Below are 18,265 nucleotides of genomic sequence, written 5' to 3' on the forward strand. Positions count from 1 at the left end.
TCCTTTCTGTTGAACAGTCCTGTCTGCAGCTGATAAAATGTGCTGCATGATTATAAACAGAGATAGTCCAGATAATGGAAAACTTAGATAAGGCAGATTTTAGAGAATACAGGTCTGGACCCATTCTGATACTTGCTGATACCCTGAGCTGTTAATTCACCATAGAGAAGTATTTAAGTTTCAAAGAATTTGAGGAAAAGAGTGCAAATGCACTAGAATTGTCCATTCTACTTTCATCTGCAAAATGACTAATTCCCAGTTTGGATAAACTGGCCTTTGTGGTTTTTGAGTTTGATGCATAATTTCTGATCTTCACTACTATTTATATATATATATATATATACATACATACATACATATATATATATATATATATGCACACACACATATATATACATACACACATATATATACACACACATACACACACACACACATATATATATATATATTATCAGATAGCTCCACAAATTTGATAATATAAAGTGTGAGAAGCACTTATATGTTCCAGTCTGTTGGTTTTGAGATGAGGTTATACTGAGCTGTGGCTTCATGAGGACAGTGTCTGAACAGCTTCCTTGGATAAGGGAGGAGGGTGTCCCTGTTACATATTCTCAGCTCACTTCTTACCTCTGGTTTGCCAAGCACCAGTGAAGATGCCTGTATGAGTCAATTATCTCACTGAAAAGCAACAGGGAGCCTGGATTTTTCTGTTTTTACAGTTAACTAGAGTGACTTGTAAGGTCATATAATATTGGCTGGAGCCAGTGTAAGGGAGGAGTTAAGTCTCTAGGAGATGCAAAGAACCGTAGGGGGTGAGAATACAATCTACTCCTTTTGGCTCGAGGGAGATGTTAAATACCCTCAGTTTCCCTTGAAGCCACAGCTTTCAAGTGTCTAATTTTGCAGCTTCCAGAGAATGTCTTCCTGTGTCCTTGTTAGCTCTTTCATATTTCAGCCCTGTCATGTGCTACTGAAGGACTACAAGCAAGAACTCTTCCTCTCTGTATCACTCCAAGGAGCAGTATAGTTAACCTTGTAGATCTCTGAAGGGTCATCATCCACATCAGGGTTACTGTGCATTGGCATGACCCATGTTCCTAAAATAACTCCATTTCCCTGGGTGTAAGCAGGCGTTGTGTGGATCTCAACCTACTTTCACTGTAAACATTGCCTTCCAAATTGCGATTTCCAGTCTTCCTCTTTAGCCTCCGGTTTTATTTTTGTCTCTGATCCAAAGCAACCCAAGCTTTTAGTGAAGACTTGGAGCCCTGCAGGCTGGACCTCTGTGTTCCTCTTCCTTCCAGATTTATGCAAAATTGTATGAAACAAGTTTGTAAACTGCTTGAACTTGTTAACTGTGGTGGCTTCAGCTTCCTACTTCCTGGATTCTGTAGTCAGTAAGAAATTAATTACTCTGTTGTGACTTGGCGGTCTCAGTAAGAATAAATCAAATAGTAAATCCTTATGTTAAATAGATTCCTATTTTGCTTAAAGTTGTGTGCATAAGAACTTCTGCTGTGCCCATGGTCTGTTATTAGGTGTTATATTCCAGTCCTATTTTGTGTTCTGATGATTCATATTCATAAACAAAAAGCAAATATATAGACTGGGGAAGCCCCAATAATTTAAATGAATGTGGACTTGCATATGTGTGAAAGAGACAATAATTGTAAATAAAAGCATAGTAGGGGAAATTATACTTTTGGCAATAAATGGTCACTCTCTTAGGCATATTTGTGGGATCTGTTACAGTTTGCTGAAAATGTGCCTGCTTCTTGTCCAGGTAGTCTGGACATGGCATTAGTGATCTGAAGTTGGTTTGAGATCCCCATCAGTATAATTAATACTCTATATTAAAAAGTAAAGAGGAGAAGCAGCAGGTTCCTGCGTCAATGTAGAATTTTAATGTTATCTATCTCATTTATGCCTCTTTGAGTTATATCATTGCGCTCTTCCCCTCCCTCCCAAACAAATCTCTGAAGACATTTATCATATCTGGAAAACTTAGGTCACAGTCACTGTGATAATTTAAAAAAACCCAAACCATGATAGTCAGTATTTTTTTGTTTGAAATTAACATGGTATCCTGACAAAGTGGCAACATTCCATTATAATTGAATCACCAGTGATTTCAACTAAGTATGTGATCTCTCTTTGCTTTAGTCAGAAATTGTGTAGGAAGTGCAAATGCAGCATTGGTAGCACTGTGTGCAGAGACAGCTGAATTTCAAAGCATGTCTTGTTACCCTGTGTCTTGTGAAGGGTTGCTAGTGTGATGTTACGTTGTATTTTAAGTTCTTTAGTGCTGTGAGTTGCAGAAACCTGATACATCAAATCCATCATAAAGTATTAGAACAGCTTGAATATTGCATGTCTCATGACTGATGTCAAGAAATGCTGTTCCTTTCCAGTCAGCTGAATTCAGGCAGCTGAGGTGTTCCTTGTGTTTTTTGATGTTTTAGATGCCAAGCTCAGCCACTGTTGGGAAGCCCTCCTCCCCTTTGTGTATCAGCAATAGAGATTAGCAGAAAATGTGATTGAAATGTTCCTGCATTAAGAGACTCCTGAATTTGGTCTGGGAGAATTTTGTTCGGCATTCTATGGTTTTTTTAAACATACATGATGAAAATAAAGATGTAGGAAGCCAAAGTTATAAACATGGTTTGCATATGCTGCATGAAAGTGTGCCCATAATTTTAAAAAATAATATTTCCTCTTTGGAAAAAGCTCCACTTTTTTAATTTCTAGAGGAATACTGTCATTTAAATTTGACTAAAAATTTATAATCAAGCACCTTGCCTCCAGGTGGTCTTTTTCATCAGAGAATCTGGTAAAATATCACTGGATCTTTCCTGACAGAAATTTTTACTTTAGTCTAAAAGGCATATCTGTTGTTGAAAATGTTTGCTTGAACAGAGTCCAAATAGCTCTAGTTTCTTTTTTAGGAAGGAAAGACTCATGTAATATTTCAGATTTCTAGCATGAGTAATATTTCTGTGAGCATTATTTTGGCATTCACTTGCTTGTGTACAGAGGCTTTGGCAGCCTCTAAGGAATAGCTTAAACCTGCTTCATGGGTAAGGCCCAACTGCTATGACAAGATGAAAACTGCTCTGAAAATAATTGTATGGTAACTGAGGTGCCTGGGACCCACTGACACCAGGGCAATTCAAATGTCATAACTGGGAGAGTGTTAATAAGATATTGGTCATTAGCAGGGGAGGAGAAATAGCGCAGTAGCCCATGGATTGCTGTTGTCATCTGCAGGTAGTTAGGAGGATCCAGGCACTGCCTCTTGAGTGATGGGACATCAGTCCAACTTTATGGCTCTGGGTGATTCCTGCCATTTTTAGAGTTTATACTGCACACTTCAGGGGAATTAGAGCTCCCCAGTGTAACTATCTGCTTTATTCTCTAGGCTCTATGTGTTCTTAAATTGTGATCTGAGCCCTGTGTGTGTTCAACAAGCCTTTGTAAAACCATGCTGCTCCTCGCCAGTGTGCACACAGCGGGTGTTAAACAGGTCCAAGGCAGCACCTGTGGACAGGGCAGTCTTTATTGCTGTCTGTGTAATTGTAAAGGTTTGTCTCTCCTGCCTAAGACCTTTTAATTTACTTTTTCTGCTGTTTTCTGAAACTACTCAGCTCACTTGGATGCTTAGGCACAAGATGGAAGCAGGGATTGATGTTTGGCCCACACAGCTTTTATGTCACACTGCAGATTGAGAAGGGGCCACCCAATGTGTGTGTGCAGCACACAGGGCCTGGCTGCATGAGCCCTCTGGCCAGCCCTATCCCCATCTCCACCAAGTCCTCCTGCGTGATGCTGCCCATCCCCAGCACCGTGGTGGGTATGTGGGCATTGCATGGCAGCCTAAAGAAGTGTCATCCTAGAAAATGAGGCAGATTCACTTTGTGGTTTGGCCAAATAATTTTCTTTCCTGTCAGTTTATTGAAAAATGACTGGGAAGGAGAAAACAAAATAAAAAAAGCACATCTTACTTCTTTTAATACTGCTAGTGGAGTTTAATCAGTCATGCTTTTTTTGTGCCCTTATTTCTTGCCTTGTGATCTGCTGTCTAATTCAATTTTTCATTCCTGCTGCAGAAAATGTCTTTCTGCAGTTTCCAATACCCAGCTTCATTTATCCCTTTTAGAAGAAATGTGGCTTTTCATAGCATGCTTTTTTCTCTCTGGCTTCTGTGAAGCCATGGGTGAGAAAGTGTCAAGCCTGAGGTAACAAATGCGATTGAAACCCCCTAATCAAGGTCTGCTGTGTGAGCCTCCATCTGTAACTGACTCCTGGGAGATTTGGTCCAGAATGAGATTGAAAGTCTGTGTGGATGGCAGCTGGTGTGACAGCAGACATGACCTGCAGGAGACTTTGGGGGGACCTTACCTACCTTGTCTTGATTGAGAGTGTGCTACTCGCCTGGCAGGGTATTAGCAGCAATCTTTCCCTGTGTTTCATTCTTTTTATTATCCCTCTCTCAAACTAATGACCTTTCTGGCCCTTTTTTAGCCCTTCTCCTTAGATCAGGGAAGTGTTTAAGAAATAGACCTTATTTTACTTCTCTGGTTGTTCTTACACAATCATGTCTAGACCAGTTTTAATCTGGGTCTTGCCAGGGCACTCTCCCAGAGGGTCTTCTCTGCTGCCTTTCTGAGCTCCTTCATGCTGCTGGTAGGCCTTTTCTTGATTTTTCTCAGTGCAGACTTTGCTTCTGATGAGATGCTCTTTTTCTGGGGACATGCAGTTCTCTGTATCTGCCTATTATTGGTTATACAAGGGATCTTTTTCTAGTAACAGCGTTATTTTTGTGCTTCTTCCCTGGAATGGCTTCCTTTAGAGCTGGTAATCTTGCAGCCTTTTTGAGTTGACTTTGTTGATTTTGGAGGTTCCTCCTACATTGAATATCCCAATATTTGGGCAATAGGTGGTGATTATCCACACTTTAAGTTCCTGTTTATTCCTAGAGACCACATTCCTCTTAAAATTACTGATGTCCATTTAGCGATTTCTGCACTGATGTCTCAGTGTTCCAACTCTCCCTCTAACCCTTGTTGTTGCTACATATTTCATTTTTTAGATTCAGGACTCACTTTTCAGAACTTTATCATCAGCCAAATGTTTTGGGCTTATAGATGAAAGTGTGACTTTGTCATTCATTCTTCTGCATTTCATTTGACTCTGGGTGATGTGAGAAAGCGTGATAGTGTCCCATTAAAAATGGCTATTTTAAGGCCTCCTTTGAAGAATGCAATTCTCATTGTTTAGGTCCCCTTGCTCCCCTCTGGGAAGTGTCCTCAGGTTTCCCAGGCAACTCAGAAGAATGTTAACTCTTATTTTATAAAAATACTTCTGTAATTAGGAGTCTGTTTACTTGATCTGATTTTTTACCCTGATCCTTAGAGTTGGAAAGTCTGACTATAGGACAGCAAAGGTAGGGGGTAAAGGCAATATGTGCTAGGGAGACATGAGAGATTTTTCTGGGCTACTTTATGTAAAGTTTGATTCTTAGCTTTTGTGCTAAGTGGGGGGAAAATGGATGCACTAAGAGTGTTACAAAATAATTCAGTAACTATAAATAAAAGTCCATATAGTCTCTGTAAAGCAATTTGAGAAGAGCTGTGAGAAAAGCAAGCTTTTGTGTTAGTGAAATTTCTTAGGATGGCATCAAGCCTACTCCTTTGACACTGTGATTTAGTGTGCCTGGAACACTCTGTGCTTGGGAGTCTTGATAGGATTTTTTGTTGTTTTGCTTCTTGGGGATCATTTTAATTTATTTAAACCTCAAATAAAGAAGGTGTACTGTTTTGTGATTTTAATTGGTGGAGTGTTTTTAAATAAAGGGAAAGAATTCGAGTGGGGTGACTTTTTGATGGGCTTGTTAAAATAGGACCTACTTCTTTCCGTTGCTTTCTTGTAGAAAAGGTTATGGATTAAAGCTGATAAACAGGAAAGATTATTAGTGTGCACAGTCTTCTTTTTGCCTATTGAAACTTGGAATTGCAGAGCATCTTTTAGCAACTGTATCTAAGATAAGCATAAGGCATGCAGTTCTCCCAGACTATCTTTAAACTATTTTGTCTTCATTTTTATGTTCTTTAGTAGTTGCCATTTAGTCATCTGTCAAGTGAATATCTGTGACTAAAGGATTTTCAGAAAGAGCAAACATTTGGGAGGGTTTGCTTTTATGATGCCATAGTGGTTTGCATAGACCATCACCACAAACATGTAATACAATTCCATACTTTCATTGGTTTTACAGCATTTTCACTTTGGAAGTCTCGCTTTGTGCTGTTGCAGGTCTGAAGTAGCAACTGCTGCAATATCTAATTGCTTTATTATTTCTCTGCATAGGGCAGGAACATGAGAAGCTCTCAGCGAGAAAGAAGATATGGGAGAGATGCAGAGGGAATTATACGAGCAAGCTGTGTTGAGAAAGCATGTAACTGTTATGGCTTGCCAATATTCAGTGCATTGCTCCAGTTCAAAAATCTGCTAAATAGAATTAGCAAGGAGTTGTTGATTAAATGTTTAATCTGTGTCCTTTTGGTTCTTTAAAGCCTATCTAATTAATCAAGTGAGATTGAAAGATAAGTGAAATAATTACTAACTCTTCTCAGGATTAATCCACTTGTTAACATTTTTAGAGAACTAGGGTGGGTTTTTGGTAAGTGAGGGTGTAGTAATATGACTTCCAGAAAAATCTGTAGCCATTTTGTGTAGATAATCCCCTCACAGAGTATCTAGGTAATTATTTGATGGTGTAGTGATAAAGAGGCTGCCGAGACACTCCACTGCATAGGCAGAGAGGGATCATTTAGTCCCAGCTTGCTTTTTGGAGGAGGCTGTCTTATTCTTAAGGGTCTAATTCTAAAAACATCTGTCATGAAAACTGAAGTAAGGACCGGAAGCTGCTAATCAGCAACTTTGCTGACTGGCTAAATTATTTTAGTGTAGTACTGCATATTTCTTCTGCAGAATAGTCTCTCCACAGTACCTTGCTGTTTCAAAATTTATTTTTACTGCAAAGATGACTGCTTCATACATTTGTTGTTTTAAATTTCTGTAGTAACTGTGGAGTTTCTGTAATAACCGTGGAAGGCTTGTGTATTGGAATATTGAACAAGGCTTACAGAAGACAAGATGTCACTACCAGAACACAATGTTGTCATGTAATTAACTTTTTGGTGTTTAGGTTTCCAGGTCAGGTGTCTGCAGGCACAGACTGTAGCCTTACCTTTAGTCATTTCAGGCTTTCTGTGGCTTTATGAAAATATCAAGGCAGTAGTTCATATTCAGATTGTGTTTTCAAGGTTGTACTCAGGAATTACTTCTGTTATTAAACATTCTGGAGAAGGTAGGGATTAGTTTTGCAGCAGTTCCCAAGGAGCATTCATTTATAATGCCTGAAGAATTTGTGTCTTTTTGCTAAGAAAGTTCTGTAGTTTCTTACACATGCTTTAATATCTGTCTTTCCATGGTGGGGACAACAGGTATAGGACATATTAAATGGGAAGGTGCATGATATCTGGTGTATCTTTCTGACTCTGAGATTTGGAATACAGATACCAGAGGTGGATTGAGCACCAGCTACAAGTTAAACCTTGCAAATCCAAATGCCATGCTAAAGAAAACTGGGAGAAGGCAGTGAGCTTGGAGGATTGCAAACCCCTTGATATGTGCTACATGAACTATTTAAACTAGTGTGAAGTTCCACAGTGCTTGACTGCTTATCTTTGTGATTATCTTTACTCAAACCTCAGGCTGACAGCATTTGCAGTCCCAATTAATTGCTCCTTATGGTCCAGCTTTCAGAGCTGCCACTTGCCTGTGGCATCAACCCTTAGTATCCCTGCCTGAGCCAAGGAACTGAAGCCACAGAATTATCTGGGTGCATTTGCAGCAAACGCGATGTTTCTCTCTTATGGAATTGCTTTTATATCCAACTACCCACTTCTGCCTTATCCAAACATTTATTGCATTTCAGCCATTCACTTTAAAGCTGCTTTTTTTTTCCTATTTAAGAAGCTTAAAATGCGGCCTAGTAAAGATTACTTGATTTATGTGGTGCACTGAACCAACCTGAAATAAAGGACTTCTGTTTAATCCAAAATCAAGGCTTTTGCTGTACGATAAAAGAACAGGTAGTTTATTTCTTGCTCTGATGCTACAAATTCAACTCTCTCTTGCTTTGTTTTAATGTATTGTAAACAGTTTAATTGACTAAAAACATACCATCACTACATATGTTCAGCAGCACTTTGTATGTAAGAGCAGCACTTTATTTTTCCTGGATTTTGTGTGCCTCAGCAAGAGAAGTGAGATCAGATTTCAGATAGTACCTGTGTAGCTGCTGCCTGAGGAACTTGCTTCAGGAACCCACCATCAATACTGGGACCTGCTGTGTCTGTGCCCTGGCATGCTGAGAACAATGGAATGAGATTGAGGTGCAATTTGCTTGTGAAGTGGTGGGACGGGGATTGTATTTTTAGTGTTGAGAAGGTGCAACTGGAAAACAAGGAAGTGGACAGTGGACTGGCTTTCTTGCTCACTTAAGGTCCAGCACGCATGTGAGAGCTGCTGCAGTTGTGAATTGTCCTAGTAGCACTCACCAAGAAGAGTTACAAAATCCTAAAACAGTTACACATGAGCTTTTCTCCACTTGCCAGCAAGATCATTAAATTTTAATGTCCACCTGGCAAAGGAAGTTCAATTTGTATGATAAACACCATCTGCAGATAATGTCATACCTGACCTCTCAACAAACTCTTGAACTTGCACTCCCCAGCAGTGTGTATTTTAAAAAGCTCTTTTGGCCATGTGTCAGCATAACAGTGCTGTTACTTAATTTAAAAAGAGTTAATTAAGCTGATGCCATATTGATGAGTGTATTAGAAAGGCATACATGTTGGGCAGAGTATGGCAGCATTGTACATCAACTTTGTTCTTCTGTTCTTTGCTGGTTAAAACAAGTGTTTGACTCTTGATAACCTTCCTTCTGTTGCCATTTTCCTGGTAGTTTCCTTTTTTTCTTTAATACCTCTCTTTTCCTGTTCCTGCAGTAGTTGTGCATGTGGTTTGGGTGGTATTTTGGTTTTGTATGGCCAGGTTTTGGTAGCAGGGGGGCTACAGGGGTAGCTGTAGGTAACAACTTCTGTGAGAAGCTGCCAGAACTTCCCCCATGTTGGGTTGAGCCAATGCCAGCTGGCTCCAAGATGGACATGCTGCTGGCCAAGGCTGAGCCAAACAGGAATGATAGTAATGTCTCTGTGATAGCATATCTGAAAAGGAGAGGAAAGTTACTGCACAGTTGTAATGAGGGCCAGAGAAGAGCAGGGTGAGAACACGTCAGAGGAACTGCCCTGCAGACACCAAGGTCGGTGCAGAAGGAGGAGGAAGAGGGAAGGAGGTGCTTCAGGTGCCAGAGCTGACACTCCCCTGCAGACCATGGTGAGGCAGCTGTGCCCCTGTAGCCCATGGAGGACCATGGGCATGCAAAGCTCTACCAGCAGCCCCTGGAGAAGACTCTCACCAGAGCAGGTGAATCCCTAAGAGAGGGCTGTGAACCTGTGAGAGGCTCATGCTGGAGCAGGGTCCTGCAGGCACCTGTACACCTGTGGAGAGAGGAGCCTATGCTGGAGCAGGTTTTCTGGTAGGACTTGTGGACATGCACTTTAACAGGCTGCTCTTGAACAGCATCCTGTGGAAGAGTGAATCACACTGGAGAAGTTTGCAGAGAACTCTCTGTGTGTGAAGAGCCCCACCCTGGAGCAGAGGAAGGGCTCCTCTCCCTGAGCAGTGGCAGAAGCAGCACTTGATGAACTGACCGTAACCCCCACTTCCCATCTCCCTGTGCCAAAGTATGGCTGAACATAAACATTACTTTTTATCTGCCTGGGTGTCCTACATCTATGTTTTGCAAAATATGCAGTTCTACTTGAAGATTTATTATTATTTCTGTAACTTTTTCTCTACAGCATGCTAAAATCATGGTTGTCTTTTAATTGTATCCCAAGGCCTTTGACTCTTCTTTTTGGAGAAGTTTCCACTTTGTGTTGATTCAATCACCTTGCAGATAGGCATAAGTGAAATTTATAGAAGGTAGCAGATTTGGTGAAGGAACTTACTGTGACCCAAAGACATAAGCTCTGTTTGTTATTTATATTAATATTTGTGGTTTGAGAGCAGGATGCCAAAGTATTTGTGGGGGAGATAAAAGTCATCTCCTGCAGTTTTGGCTGTCATGTCAGGGCACAGCCATAGCTGGGGACCAGGTGCTGCAGCACTGTGTGATGCCAGCTGCCTCCCTCCATGGAGTGCCAGTCCACGCCAGCTAAAAGGGGAGGATGGGAAGTCAGGAGCTGTGTCCTTATGTGACACTGGGAGTCAAGCAGGGAATGGTAGCAAAATTCAGGTTGCTGGCAACATATATAATGTTTTAGGTGTCTTTTTTCCCTATAGTGGCTTTCAAAAGCATAGATGTAGGAGCTTTTAAAAAGCATAAAATAGAGGGTGGTATCTATCCCTCCCTAGTAAACTTGACTAATACCTTTGCCTTGTCAAAATGCTGAATATAACTCAAACCTTGAAGTCCAGGAAATGATGAGGTTAGGGCCAGCACAGATCTTAATATAATCTTAGTTATGCCAAGGAACTGATTATACCCATTGGAACTGCTCAGTAACATTACTATTTATAATAAGCAGGTATGAGAAATTGAGAAAGTATATTTTTGCTTGCATTTTCAGCTTTTATTGTATATGCTCTGGCTTCAAGTAGCTGGGAAATACTTCAGCAGAGCACAGCATAGCTGTTAGCTCACAGCAAGTGCTGCCTTTGGGGAGCAAGTGCACCTTTATAAGGGTGGGATTTGTTAGGCTGCAATGTTAATGACAAGGTTTCTTCTCACGTGCATTGCCAGTGATGTGATGAGATGCGATGTGACAGTCAGTTGTTTGTGGGTGCGATGAGATGTCACAGAATGGAGGAATCCTCAGATCAAAGGGGGAAGATTTGTAGCATTTAGTGCAGCTGAGAACATTTTAAAATGTACAGCAGCAACAAGCTCATTTGCTTTAGATGACTAACGCAAAATTGGATGTGGCCCATGGTGACTGTACTTTCTTCCTAGGAGGCTTGTAGGGTTTGTAACATGGAAATAAAAGGTTCTCAAAGAAGATTTCAGCTGCACTTTGGGGCTTGTATTACCTTAACCTCTTATTTCCATTTAAATTGTGAGGATTTTGCTACCCTTCACATTTCTGAAGGATGTTCCCCTGCTTACTGTAAGGTCTTCTGCCACTTTGTACATTAATTACATTGAATAAATTTTTTTTTCAGTACTGTCGTGCAACAGATTTTCTTTATTAGGACAGGGAAGGCATATGTGTAGGAGTTTAGCAATGTGACCTTCCCCTGTGATACAGGGGACCCAGATTTCAATTCCTTCAATATGAAAGACAGAAACAGGCATAGTGTTGAAATCAGGGTTAATTTTGTATTCATCTACTACTCTGTCTCAGGTAGGGCCAGTACTAGTTGAATAAGGTATAAACAGCTCAGCAATAGTGCTTTGGTCTTTCCAGCTTTTTCCTGTCTGCCTCTTTATGTTAAGTAATGCTTGATGTGCTTTACTTACATAAATTCTTTTAATGGGAGATCAGATCTGTCATGTCTCAGAAGGCAGACTCAATTCCTTTCATACAATAAAAGGGGAAATATGTATGCGAGGCTGCAGCTGGTGGTGTTCAGAGGCTGATCCCAGGCTGGCTTGGCAGCTGCTTCCTCCTCTTCAGACATGAGCTCAGGTCTCCATTGCTTCCTGGGGCATGGGAACTGCAAGTGAGTGATAAATCTAACAGAGAGTATGATAGGTGGTTTCTGTAGTGGTGTGACTTCAGGAGGGGATTCACAGTTGAAAAGTCTGAAAAAACAAAAATACTTTTCATAAGCCTGAAGGCAGTCAATACTGCAGTTACACCTTCCACTGACTACCACTTATCTCAGTATTTTCTGTGGAGCTTGTTCAAAGGAGCCTTGTGGGAAGAGGTGAATCCCAGTGAGGTTCTGGAAGCTGCAGCCTCACAGTCTCTGTGAATTAAGCTGTCAATGGTTTACTTTAGTTTCATTGTGTTTGGTTCAGTTTTCTCTGAGGGGGGTGAAGACTCTGCAGGGAAACAGAGCCCTTCCCACATACTAAACGTTGTCTGAAGCAATCTCAGATTCAATGTACAAGTGCAACTTGGCCTCCCTGACCTGTGGTGGCTGTCCTACGGGTTGTCTAGCATCAGATGCCCACCTGCCTATGACCCTTTCTTTTCTAGTGCCTGACATTGCTCGGCACAGCTAGAATTAAACCCTTAATAATGCTTTCATTAGTGCTTTTCCAGTGGGACACTGGGTGTGAGCAAATTGCAGGGTAAACTGAGCCAGTAAAGGAGTTCTGGAATACTTGCAAAATCATTCTTTTGAGAGAAGAGACCTGAGCTCCCTGGGATTTGCTGGGTCTGGAAGCACTTGATAATGTTAGCTTAAAGCCTTTCCTCCCCTGCAATACTTTGCTTTCTTCCTTTTGTCACACAACCTTCCCCTGCTATCTCTACAAAAAGGCTTTCATGCAATCTGGCCCGTCAGCTGTTGCTTTTGTGCATTGTGCTGGATCTGGGATAAAGCGTAAGCTCTTCAGTTCTGATGCTGTACAGTGTGGCATGAATGCTGATGGTGCTCTGGTTAACAATGAGGCAACCAAGCAAACGTACAATTAACAATAACTAAGCAGATGTGAGAACAGTGAGTTCCTAGAAGTAATTGCATTTTCCTTTTCTTTCCCCTTTCAAAGCTGCTCACCTCAGTATTTTCACTATCAAAAACTGCATGGTTAGGAAACAGACTTGTGTGTAGACATCAGTATTACAAGATTTGTCTTCAAAAAGCCAATTAGTGCTTGAAGTAGAAGCTAATCTACTTCACAAATGTAATTCCCATCCTTTGCCTTACAATCTGCAGCAAGCAACCACACTGCTGAACATCTTTTTGAGAAAGAGCAAGCACTGGTCTGTTTCTGTACATCTTTTCTATGTGTTTCTATTTCGAGAGGTTTTTTCCATTAACCTAACGTGTGTCAGTGTGACCACTGTGTGAAGACAGAACAATCTGCTGCAGCAGAGCTCCTCCAGGGAGATAGCTTAATGAGCCCTAGGATGAGTTCTTAAGTAAAGGAAGTGAGAAGCTGTAGAAAAGAAGCATAGAAAAGAAAGATGTGACATCTTTGGAAAGAAGAATATTACTTACCTTGTAGAGGGGAGCAATTATATTACACACTGCAGACATAAATAGAAAGCCATTCTATTGTGCATTGTGAGACACAAGTTGAGCATCCATCCTGATTTCCCTTTCTGTAATGAGCAATTAGAAATTGAACTCACATGGATCTCTAAAATACAGAACCAAAAAGCCCCACCCATGCTGTAATCACCATGGTGCTGACAGAACCTCCCCAGTTCAGATCAGCACTAAGACCACATCTATCCTCTTGAGAAATGTTTTGTACGTTAGTTTGCTTGGGTTTTACCCAATACCCGTTTGGTTTATGGATGAAGGCCGTGTGGCACTGTGAATAAATGTAGCATGTCCTCTGCAGCTCTGTTTTCAACACTTTTTAGAACTGACTAGATGTATCAGTACGGGCACTAAGAATCTTTACTTGTAGCAGCATCTGTGTCTAATTTTGAGAAGGGCCAAAAGCTGCAGTTAGGACACCATGTGATGTAAAAATTGAGATACTCCAGCTCCGGCTGTAATGAGCACCCTGTCAAGTTGTATCCACCTCTGGAAGCAGAGGGGAGGAGAAAATAGAAAATTAGGGGCTATCGAGCTGAAAACAAAAGGCAGTGCATGCATGGATTGACCTCTCTGTGTTCTTCCTTGACAGGTTGATGACGCCTGGGAGCGAGATTCGGTTTGTGCACAAGCGCATGGGGCTGGTGCCGGGCTGGGGAGGCGGTGGGCGGCTGGTGCGGCTCGTGGGCAGCGGGGCAGCGCTGCAGCTGCTGGCCGGGGCTGAGCGGGTGGGCCCCGAGAGGGCGCTGGGGCTGGGGCTCGCCGAGCTCACCCTGCCCTCCGCGGATGAAGCCGCGGCGCTGGCAGAGGCCCGCGCCTGGCTCCGTCAGTACACGGACGGTCCGGCCGCCGTCGTTCGGGCCGTGAAAAAGGTCGTGACAGCAGCAAGAGAGCTCCCACTGGAAGATGCCCTAAGGACAGAGAAGGACATTTTCGGAACTGTATGGGGTGGGCCTGCCAACTTGGAAGCGTTGGTGAGAAGACCAAAACATAAATGATGGTTTATGCATAAGAAATAGGCTTGACTTTTTTGCAAACAAAGCTTTCAGTAAAGCAGCCGTTAAGCTGAATCATTTAAGGACTTGTCTATTTAAAATGGCATTAACATTCCTGCCATTTAGGTCAGGCAGGCATATTTGGTGTGCAACCACAGAGAAATCCCGGGCAGATTCTCTGCTGTCCTAATCACCCACTGAATCGAGATTAGTGAAATTACTATGTAAAGGTAAATACTGTTCTGAAAATAGAACTATAATTCATTTGAAATGAGGCTGAAGATTATTTTATTTGGTGTTTTGTTTTGATTTTTAACTAGTATGGAAATTAATTACTTCAAAGATATGAGGTTTATTCATTTGCAGAACAGGTGCATCTAAAGCTGCAAAATGAGTTCCCCAACCAGTGTCTTTAAGCAGGTTGGAAAAGATGATTACTAGTGGGAGGATAGCTTTTATTTTTTTCATTCTAGTTAGTTCTTTGTGCAATTGCTGAGAAAGTATCCTTTTAATTTTAATGGTGCTTTTACAGGAGAAGCTTTGAGTTACTGAGAAAATTTTAGCAATCATTCGCTATCACTGATTCAGGCTTTAAAATGTATTTTTGTGTCTTCTCACTGCTCAAGGAATCAACTACCCACACATGCATCTGCACATTCCCATATCTTGTACCTGTGCAAAGCTGCTGGCCTGGTTCTTTACACAGAATCTGGTTGAAATCTTGGAAGGCAATGATGTATCATGTCCCAAAAAGGTTTGTCCTTAGGTGACTGGGTGATGTGAGTTGTTCAGCATTCTGGTAAGATGTGAATGGATATGTCTATGTCTTTCTTCAATGCATTTTTACTGGTAGGGTATATTTGGGCTTACTAGAATGTTTAAAACTCAGTCTCCCCTTCATGCCAGTGACTATGCAAGTAATTGGATAACTCAGTAGGGAAAGTTTTCCCTTTAGAAATCAGAAACTGACACAGAGTGCCTGCTTTAAAAATAACATCTGTAAGAGCAAAACCATACAGACATATCTGTGACTGAGAGTTTCCTGTACTGTTGGTTAGGATGCACTTGTCTCTAAATCCAGCAGGGACTGAGATCTGAGCCAAGGACCTGAGTACTCTGTGGAAGCATGTAGAGAAGGAAGCTCTGGGCTTTGTGCCATTGACATGCCTTCTTGCTCTGACCAGGCATAACTAGCTCAAGATCATGGAACGAGCTCCCTTAAGAAAATAAGGCAGTATCTTGGATGGAAATCCATGTTACGATTTCTAGTGTGGCAGGAGTCCTGAGTTTTAGACAGTGAGGTAACTGCATATGTTTGAGGACTTGGGGACAAAATAATGTTGGGAATTAGGCTTGGATTGCCTGTTAATATTCTTTAAGTTTTGAGCAGATTCTGTGATCTGCTGGGGATGTTTTACTGTGTGCTTTTCACAGCAATGAATGTAGTGTGAAGCAACAAAGAGAAATGCTGAGGAAAGAGATGTGTTTTGAGTTGGCATCTCAGAAAAGATACGGAACTTACCTCCCCCCTGTTGATCCTGCATCTTTGCCTTAGTATCTGGAGCGCTAATGGACGAAGATTTAAAATCTCTCTTCCCCAAAAATAAAGTTCAAATTTTTCTTTCAGGTTAGAGAAGACACACGAATGAGAACATGGGGAATAGAGTAGTGTTTTAGTTTGTGCCTTTCTCCCCCTGGCTCCTTTTTATCCAGTAGCCCAGTGGTTACTTCTGTGTAGCTGGATTCTCTCCCATGCCCTAAAGAACTTCAAAACTATTACCTCGGAAGAGCAAATGCTTTAGTATAATCAGGCAGCACTTGACTGTTTAGTAGTGAAGCTGTTCTGCTTTTCATGAAGTTTCTCAAGACTCATGAGGGATTCCAGAGAGCAGCATCACTGAACCTTCAAGGCACACTCCAGTCCATACTTTTTGAAGCAATAGCACATAATGTTGTTGTGAGTCAAAAAAAAAAGTTTTAAAGGGCAACTGATTATGTCTTTGCTTTTAGCGAGAACAAATGTGCCATTACTAATACTGTTATTGTTTTTAAAATTGATGTGAAAATTACTTAGAACCTGAGTAAGACCCTTGAATCTTTTTTTTCTCTGGCATATTATGCTCCTAAGTGTATTCTGTGTACTGAGTTATAAAAATTTGAGAGGGAAGAAATTGTAGGACAAAGGCAGAATCTGGTTTCTTTCACATTTTGAACCAGATCTGTGCTGGCAGTTAGTGAATGGTAAGTACACCTCTGGGGCATCTCTTTCCATTTTGATTTATAGACAATGAGCTTAATTCTCATTTCAGCAAGTGTATTTTCCCAGCCACTCTTTCTGATTTGTATCAAAGGCCAATGTTTGCTTCTAAGAAAACAGGACAAATAACTATTACACACCAAGACACATTCAGAACTGTTCCAGAGAGGGTTATGGAAACCCATATTGCTGGTATCATAAATATACCAAGCATAGGTACAGGACATTCTGAAGAACATTACAGGCTGTGATCAAGGATTTTGTGAGTAGTCTTATACCATATTCTCTTACTATAAAAATAGAGCCCTTCATACAAAAACCAGCCCAGCTAAATTACCATGAGTGCTAGGATGAAAGTTCCAGATTGAGATGAAATGGAATCCCATTTTACCCATTTGAAAGCTAAATGCTTTATTTCACAGAATACTTTCTTATCATCTTTAAGTGGCAAATATCTTTAACCAGCAGTTTTTAAATGTTTGTATTTTCTTTACAACTGTTAAAGATGTCAAGCTTCATCTCAGGGGTGGTTTTCCCTTTTGAAATGGTTTAAAAACAAGCACTAAATGCGCAAAATAAATTAGAAACATCAAAATTGATAGTCCCAGTCCCCTAATTAAATAGCATGCCAGCTTTTGTATTTCCTAGGGGCCAGTTTGCCAGCTTCCTCCTCAGCAAACTAAGTTTCCTATTACATTGTGAAATGTCTGTTTTGTTTTTCTTCTGTGTACTGGGCCAGCCCAAGGGTTTAATGGGAGTGTGGATTCCATACCAAGCCTGTAAAGACTGGATACTGGAGATCACTTTTCCCAATACAGATACTTCTATCTTATTTGCTGCTGATAAAAATATATTTACCCGATGGTCAGTCTAGATAAGCACGGTGTTCTTGCAGAATGCTTGGGTCCCTATCTGATTTATATTTCTTTTAACCATGAAATAGGATTCCTATTTCTGTATCTGTATCTGTGGTTATCTGTTCTGGAAATGATGAAATGCTGTAGATTTTATAGTATTTAAATTTCCTTTCTCATTTTCCCTTCTGGTCCACTGTGCATTTCTCTGGCTATGCTGCACAAGTTGAAAATCATTTAGTGCATGGAATTACAGTCAACCACATAATGCAGTGTGGCTGTGGCTTTGCTAAAATGGACAGAGAACACATTTCCTACTGAAAGTAATGGTTTAAATATAAGATGGGAATTATCAGTTGCTACTTTTCCCTAACTTGATCTGGGGAGTGCATGTGCCACTCTGATGGCTGGCTATTAAGGTCTTAGCAGCCTTACTTTAACTAATTTTAGTGTTTCACAGCTGCAGTCAGCCAGCAGGAGCCAAAAGCAGCATCATGGGTGTGAGGCTGAACACTCTACTTGGGTCAAAAACCCCAAGGATAATCACTGATAGAATTATTTTTAGACTGTTTGGGCTGTAAATCCTAAAGCATATAATAAGTCCTGTTCCTCTGTTTTCTTTCTTGCTTTTTTCAACCCATACTCTCACATGAAGCATGTGTACATAGCTGAAGTGTTCTTTGTGAAGGCCTTTGCAGGACTAAGTCATACTTTGGTTACAGCCACTGCATACTAACACAAATCAGAGAAATAAGACAGCTGGCAACTAACAGAGAAAAAAGCATTCCACCCAGTTTCCTGCCTGAAGT

At 41.0% G+C, this 18,265-nt stretch overlaps 1 protein-coding gene across 1 annotated transcript in view; it reads left to right on the top strand.

Annotated features, from left to right (window-relative positions):
- Positions 1–15,069, top strand: part of ECHDC1 (ethylmalonyl-CoA decarboxylase 1) — a 39,778-nt gene extending 24,709 nt beyond the window's left edge. The window contains exon 6 of the mRNA XM_054279928.1: positions 13,943–15,069. Within this exon, the coding sequence (XP_054135903.1) occupies positions 13,943–14,348 (406 nt within the window). The 3' untranslated portion in view covers positions 14,349–15,069. The remainder of the gene's footprint in view (positions 1–13,942) is intronic.
- Positions 15,070–18,265: the final 3,196 nt, after the last annotated feature.

The sequence above is a fragment of the Melozone crissalis genome, unplaced genomic scaffold (assembly GCF_028551555.1).
Source record: "Melozone crissalis strain CALT ecotype California unplaced genomic scaffold, PUWL_Pcris_2 ptg000027l_1, whole genome shotgun sequence".
NCBI lineage: Eukaryota > Metazoa > Chordata > Aves > Passeriformes > Passerellidae > Melozone > Melozone crissalis.